This window comes from Poecilia latipinna, unplaced genomic scaffold, assembly GCF_001443285.1.
Source record: "Poecilia latipinna isolate Pla-1442-1.1 unplaced genomic scaffold, P_latipinna-1.0 Scaffold3738, whole genome shotgun sequence".
Classification (NCBI taxonomy): domain Eukaryota; kingdom Metazoa; phylum Chordata; class Actinopteri; order Cyprinodontiformes; family Poeciliidae; genus Poecilia; species Poecilia latipinna.
In genome coordinates, this window is record NW_015116354.1 from 31,580 (window position 1) to 38,256 (window position 6,677).

Below are 6,677 nucleotides of genomic sequence, written 5' to 3' on the forward strand. Positions count from 1 at the left end.
CAAGCCTTTAAAATTGACGCTTTTTATGGGTCAAATAGACTCAAAAAATTGTAACGGCAGCTGCGCAGGGGGTCCAAACAAATTTTTGGTCAGGGGGCCCAATATTTCTGGCAGCATCCCTGCTTGTGCATATGTATTAATTAATTTTATTTTGTGACCAGGTTGCTGTGTATTGCAGACTTCTGCCCAGGTCTCTCTTGAAAATGAGATCTAGATCTCAACGGGTTTACATGGTTAAATAAAGGAAATAAAAAAATGTTTACTGCTGTCCATGAGCACAAGAGCATAAAACAAGATTGCAGTATTTGTCTTAAAACCTAAAGATTTTGGGATTTTCTGTTCAGGAGATTCAAGCTGATTGCACAAACATCTACGTGTCTTCTAAAGCAAATAACGTTAAAGGAAAAGATTTCCCCTCACTGTGTCCAGAGGGCAGCTGGTGTCACTGAGGTCCAAATGTGACAGGGAGTTTGTTCCAGACAAGAACTTGAAGAGAAACTGCAAAAAAACAAAACACAATAAAACTATTCAGTATGCATTTACTTATCTGCAGTTGCAAAATATTTACATAGAAAGAACCATAAACATTTTCTCTCAAAAAACAATTTTTTTCTCTTGGGCTACATGCCCAAAATATGAGAAGGAACACTTTTTGGTGCTATTGTTTAAAATGTTCTGTATAATCAAAACTGACACAGAAAAATCCTGGAAAGGGACAAAGTTTAAAAGTATATTCAAGCATATTGTTTTGTAATGAAACACTCAACACTCAGGTAAGATTGTTTGGCATGGCAGGCAGACAAAGAGCAGAGGTTACCGTGGCATCCTCAGTCACCAGACTTCCTGGGTTGCAAGACAGGTTAAGATGAGTCAGAGAGGTAGAAAACTGCTGACAGGAGGACATCACCTGACCCAGACAGCCAAGACCTACAAATACAGGAAATACTGCAGTGTCGGCAAGCTTATTATTTAAAAGCATCACAAGTTAAACGGTATTAATCATTTCAGGTCATGGATCCCTCATATAGCTCTTGATCAATTTAAACACTGTTTTTCAAAGACATCAAGAGGCAATGTTTTGTCTCTTCTAGGTGCATGTCCCATAAAATACATGGTTGGTTCTGATCTCCTGCTCTCTGTTCACTGAGTGTAATATATAAATTTTTGTACCTTTGGCGCTCATTGATACACGACTCAGGGAGAGGAACCTCAGGCCCTCATTTAGATGCTTTATCTCATGACTGAGGGCGATTACACCTATATAGAAAATGATCAATTTGAACATATTCAAATGCAGAACTAATGCAAAAGAAAAACAAACCCAAAAAGAAACATTGACTGTAAATATAAAGTAAAATAATATCTGACAGGCAAAATATTACATTTTGTGTATTTAGGTCACACTAACAATTCTATTTTATATCTTGGATGAATAAATGAAATGATAAAGGACCACCTTTATCTTCAATGGAGTTGCCTGACAGATTGATGGCTTTCAGGGCAGAAGATGTGTGCTCTTGGAGGGCAGCAGCCATTTTCACAGCAAAGTCTCTGCAGTAGAATAAATGTCACTTGTCAATATATCACTTCTTGTGTTCTGTCAATACCAGCAGCAGTACTTTTACTTTCCACCTTTAAAGTATAATGTAGAAAGTAAAAACAGCATGTGGCCCATCATTAATTGAGACACATCTTAAGATGAAAAACGGCAGATGACATATTGAATAAAGTTCATAATTTATCTTGTAAAGCAAGATCCAGAAACAATTTCTGGAACCTGAAGTGAACCATATTGGTTGCTGGTGCTTTTGGTTCATTAAATACTTCATCTGTATGTTTGTCTGGGTGATGTCATATTGAACTATTCCCTGTTCTGTTATTGTATCAAACAGTATATCTGTTTTGCAACCTGTCAAGGGACTGCTGGTCTTCATAAATCGTTTATTCAGAGGCCGCAAGCTGTACAAAATGCTCCTGCACTGCAGAACTACAGGCTATGATCATGTCATGTCAGTGTTGGCCTAATGCACTAGTTTAAGGCACCAACTAATGCAGCCGTTTTCTATTTCATCTTCAACATTTGCTGAAAGACAACAGATTCATGTTTCCTTCAGAGCACCCATTTATACAAAAAACTCACACTTTCAATCCACAGTCCTCCAGCAAGAGTTCCTCCAGACTTGAAGATTTGGACATCAGGAAAGTGAGCTGCTGCTGGATGTCAGCTGACTGGGGGAAAGAAGGATTCATTGTCAAGCTCCAACAAAGTATTTTAGAAGACTTTTCATATGCTTAGTGCCATAAATGTAGTTCCCCCCCACCCCTTCTGTTTACCCTGTGGAATAGACATGAGTTTGAAACAATCCATTAATACAAACCTTTTGCCAATGTAGAAAATTATTTCCTTGATAGTTACATCTTAGGACAATACTCCTGATCTAACTATTATATTGCTATTTTGATCATAATAATCAAAATAAGACTTTTGAAAAAATATCAATGCATCAGTAAAGTTTGCCTCCCATTTCCTGTAGTTAGTATCGGGTGTAAAACCACTGAGAGCAACTGACTTGGTTATCCTGGGAAACAAATGCATGTACATGAATGTGCACTACAGTAAGTAACAAGAGTTTATCTCTGAAGGATTTTGTATTTATATTTAAGTGCATCTGATGACCAATCATGTTCCTTCTAGATAACAATTAAAAAAAACTTTAACCAAAAGACAATCTAAAGCTATTATTTGTTTTCAGAAAACTTAGCATGACGTGAGATGTTTCTAAATAACAGTGTTCAGACATCAAAACCAAAGACTTGATCTTTGTATCATATTTCAGTGCTGACCCAGTACCCCCTGAGCTTAGAGCCTAAAGTTGCTTATTGGATGTAAAGACTTTCTCCTAAATATGTTAGGGATCACAGGGATGTGCACTAAGACCTATGCAATTTATTTGTTGAACTCATGAGAATGCTCCTAAATTCAGCACAAATCAGCTGATTAGGCTGCCAACGACTCAAAGGTGATGAAAGGTGAAACACCACTCCACTAGATTTCTTATACATGTTTGTCTTTTAAAATGGAGATAAAAAGAGACAAATGACAGACGGTACCAGTTTGAATTCTTTGCAGAAGATCTTAGTAAACCATTGGTTGAAAGACAAAGCTGCTACTGCCAATGCCAAGTCTCTGTGGAAAGAAGAAACAGTGAAATTTAACAAAGATACAGTAAAACTGGCCTTGAAAAAGTTGCCCACTTTCTTACTTGCTTTCTAAATGGCTAAAGTCCAGCAGGTTGAACCTTCTCCAGTTATGTATGTAGTAGATATTGTCCACGTCCTACACAGACAACTGGGCTTCATTTAGATGTTAAGCTCGGCTTTGTTTAGGACAAAATCAGCTGTCTGTAGACAGACTTACTTCACTAAGTTACATCACTTACCCACTGAATTTCTTCTCTGAATGGCATTTCATTCCAATCACAAAGAGCAGCATAGGTATCGGAGAATCCTCCTGAAAAACATTAAAACACACTATCCATAACTGGTGCTCATATACCAAAGATCTTATACTGTATGTAACCTACTATTTATAAATGAAACCAAACCAATCACCTTGAAAAATGTTCACATCACAAAATATGGAGAAATGATAAGGAACAAGGAATACAACAATCCTCAGTGTTGTCGGAGTGAAACAAGTCCAATGTCTTTTGAACCGGTCACATAATGGAATAATGACAGAAACCTACCACAGGGGCCTGGTTGGCTGTTCAGCTGCTCCTCTATGACAGCAGTCAGAGTGAGCAGCCTTTCCTGGAGGTCCTGGGGAACGGTCTTCAACAGCTTTCTGAAGTTGACAGAATCAGAAATAAGCCACAAAGAAGCGATGTATCAAGAACAAGTAGGCTGCAGATTCTCAGTGTAGTGACTCTGAGGTTACATCAAGGACAAACTAAATGACATAAGGCAGGTGATGTTTTTGCATATATGCTAATGCTAAGCACAACCTGAACCTGATATAAGATTGCTTTGATGAGTGGTCAAAGAATTCATACATATTATGAAGCTTCATTAGCTTGAGAAGTTTACCTTGAAGCAAAAAGCCATTTTCATTGTAGTTTTTGGCCTGGCTCTAAATAATCAACAAGCATCATTTTTAAGTAGTCATAACGTCAGCAGGCTTATAGTTTTACTTTGTTTGAGCTCTTCATTTAATCCATTCCATAAATTACCTCACCTCTGATATACAAAACTTTTTGGTTGTTCAAATACATGTTTTTTTTATGTTTAAGATTACACATACATCACTTGCTATGCTTAAATACATTAAGCATTTAAGTTTATCCAACTTTGAGTTAAAAAATTGTGCTTAGAAATGATGATATGGTCAAAACACTCACTTGCCTGATAATTGTGCTCACAGTGTATTAGTCTGGTTATCAGCATGTTCTACTTTTATGATACACATGTTGTAGAAGTGGACTCACCCTGGAGAAGAATCTGGGAAGATCCTCTTTAGTGACGCGGTCATGTGGCTGATCATGGCAACAAGATCTTCATCATGCAAGACACTGAAAGACAAGCTCTGCCTGTCCGTCTCCAACTCAATCTGTAAACCATGTATGTCATGAGTGATGAATGTCTGTACAAGTTAACAATGAATTATTACATCTTTAACACTCTTGCAATGAGGATCTTGCTCAGGTCAGTTAGGAAGCACAGATCATTATTATTAATCCCTCTCTTCTGCTTTTGTATTAATTAAATGAACAGGTGCACAGCAGCTTTAAAACCATCAAATAAGATAGGCTACATGCACTGAGTATTATTTTATTATTAATATTACTATGATTGATGTAATTTTTGTTGCTGTTGTAATTATTGTTGTTTATGCCTCTACTATCGAAAAACTTTAAAAAACACATCACTGAATTATTAGATTCCCAGGGATCAAAAAAGCCAAGTGAATAGAAATAATTTGTACAGGTGTACAAGAAAAATGCAACTAGCATTCAACTTGAATTATGTTAACAGTGTATTCTTGGCATAGGTATTGTGCATTTTATTTTACATTTCCATTTATTGGAAAAAACAACAACAAAAAAAACATTTAAATCTAAGAAAAAATTATAAAGGAACTGAAATATAAGAAAGTTAAAACTGAAAAGGCTGGTGTACCTGAGTGAGACTGTGAATGTTGATGGAAGAAATCTCCAGGTAGCTAAACGTGCTCTCCACCTGGGCACAACAACAGTTCAATCATTGGCACTGCAAACTGTAATGAGAAAACTGAGCTGCACATGAATTGGACCAGTGTTTAAAGTGTCTTTAGATAAGAATTTGGGGTCATATTATTAAAAATCAAACTCAAACTGAAAGGAAAATTTGTAATATTTTGAAAAACTGCAGTTTATAGATAAAATTATATGTATAAAGAAAATGGGCTGAATTGATATAGCTGTTGATTAGTCATACTGACCACTCAAAGCACTTTCACTCAGTCACACTTATTCATAAACTAACTCACAAATCAACAGCCAACAGAAGATAAAGAGCCTGGTCCAGGATTGTGTCAACATATAATAATAATAATAATAATAATAATAATAATAATTATTTATAAAGTAAATTTAAATCTCAAAAGAAAAGAAAGACAGAAGCAAAGCTGCAAATTTTGCACCATCAGCCCTTCTGACCAACAAGGTGCGTGAAGTGAAGTGTCTTGCCCAGGAACACAAATGACGAGGTCAGGTGGACCAGGAATCGAACCAGAAGGCCACCGACTGCAGGGCAAACCCCTACCACCGTCACCACCATCACCCATATGGAAGAAGGAAGCTGGATTTGAGGCTACAAATCTGACATTGTTACACAATTGAACCACATTCACTCTGCAGCTTTTTAGCTTTCACCCAATCCAATCATGTTGGATAACATTACGTTTGTAAACTAGTAACTACATACCCTAAGATGCAAAGAATAAGTCATCACACTAAAAAACAAGTCAAGGAAGATAATACATTCCTTCTTCATTTCTCTTTCTTAGTCTACATTGCTGAAACAGATTTTTGTGAGCTTTGCTTCACCTTGAGTGGCTGCTTGTTCGTAACCACATAGCCTCTCCACAGACTCAGCACCTGAGACAGAAACATGAAAAACAGATTTGATGAAGTCCAACTAAGTCTAGATTAAACACAAAGGAATGAGCTAGATTCTAGAATCACATAGTGGCTTAAGCCTGGCCTGATTTCTGACAGGACCTGAACTCAACTGGACAAGATCAAGCTGTTGAGAAGTGTCAGTGCTGTCCTGGGTGCCAGCACAGAATGAATACTTCTCTAAGTGACAATTTAAAATGGCAGAAACATATGAAAAATGAGCTGCTCTTATTAGTTCACCTTATGTAAAAAAATTTACAAACTCAAAAACATTAAGCAAAGTTAGCTTAAGATTAAGAAAGAAAACTTCATTTATTTTAGGAAACAGTATTAAATCCATTAACACACCAAAAAAAAAAAAAAAATAAGTTAATGTAACTTATTTGTCATGCATTTACTTAATTTTTTTAGCATATGTAGACTGCTTGATAAAAATTTAACCCCACTTGAAATTACTAAATACTTACAACATACTACTTATACTTACTAATTCTAGTTCACATAAATTAAACAAACACA

The 6,677-nt window shown here is 36.3% G+C and overlaps 1 protein-coding gene across 1 annotated transcript in view; it reads right to left on the minus strand.

Moving 5' to 3' along the window:
- Nucleotides 1–6,152, minus strand: part of LOC106941546 (leucine-rich repeat-containing protein 16B-like) — a 32,120-nt gene extending 25,968 nt beyond the window's left edge. The window contains exons 1-12 of the mRNA XM_015024602.1: nucleotides 6,087–6,152; nucleotides 5,179–5,238; nucleotides 4,488–4,609; nucleotides 3,750–3,847; nucleotides 3,441–3,511; nucleotides 3,264–3,337; nucleotides 3,112–3,187; nucleotides 2,141–2,229; nucleotides 1,457–1,551; nucleotides 1,171–1,257; nucleotides 818–927; nucleotides 421–498 (exon numbers count right to left, since the gene is read on the minus strand). Of these exons, the coding sequence (XP_014880088.1) occupies nucleotides 421–498; nucleotides 818–927; nucleotides 1,171–1,257; nucleotides 1,457–1,551; nucleotides 2,141–2,229; nucleotides 3,112–3,187; nucleotides 3,264–3,337; nucleotides 3,441–3,511; nucleotides 3,750–3,847; nucleotides 4,488–4,609; nucleotides 5,179–5,238; nucleotides 6,087–6,152 (1,026 nt within the window). The remainder of the gene's footprint in view (nucleotides 1–420; nucleotides 499–817; nucleotides 928–1,170; nucleotides 1,258–1,456; nucleotides 1,552–2,140; nucleotides 2,230–3,111; nucleotides 3,188–3,263; nucleotides 3,338–3,440; nucleotides 3,512–3,749; nucleotides 3,848–4,487; nucleotides 4,610–5,178; nucleotides 5,239–6,086) is intronic.
- Nucleotides 6,153–6,677: the final 525 nt, after the last annotated feature.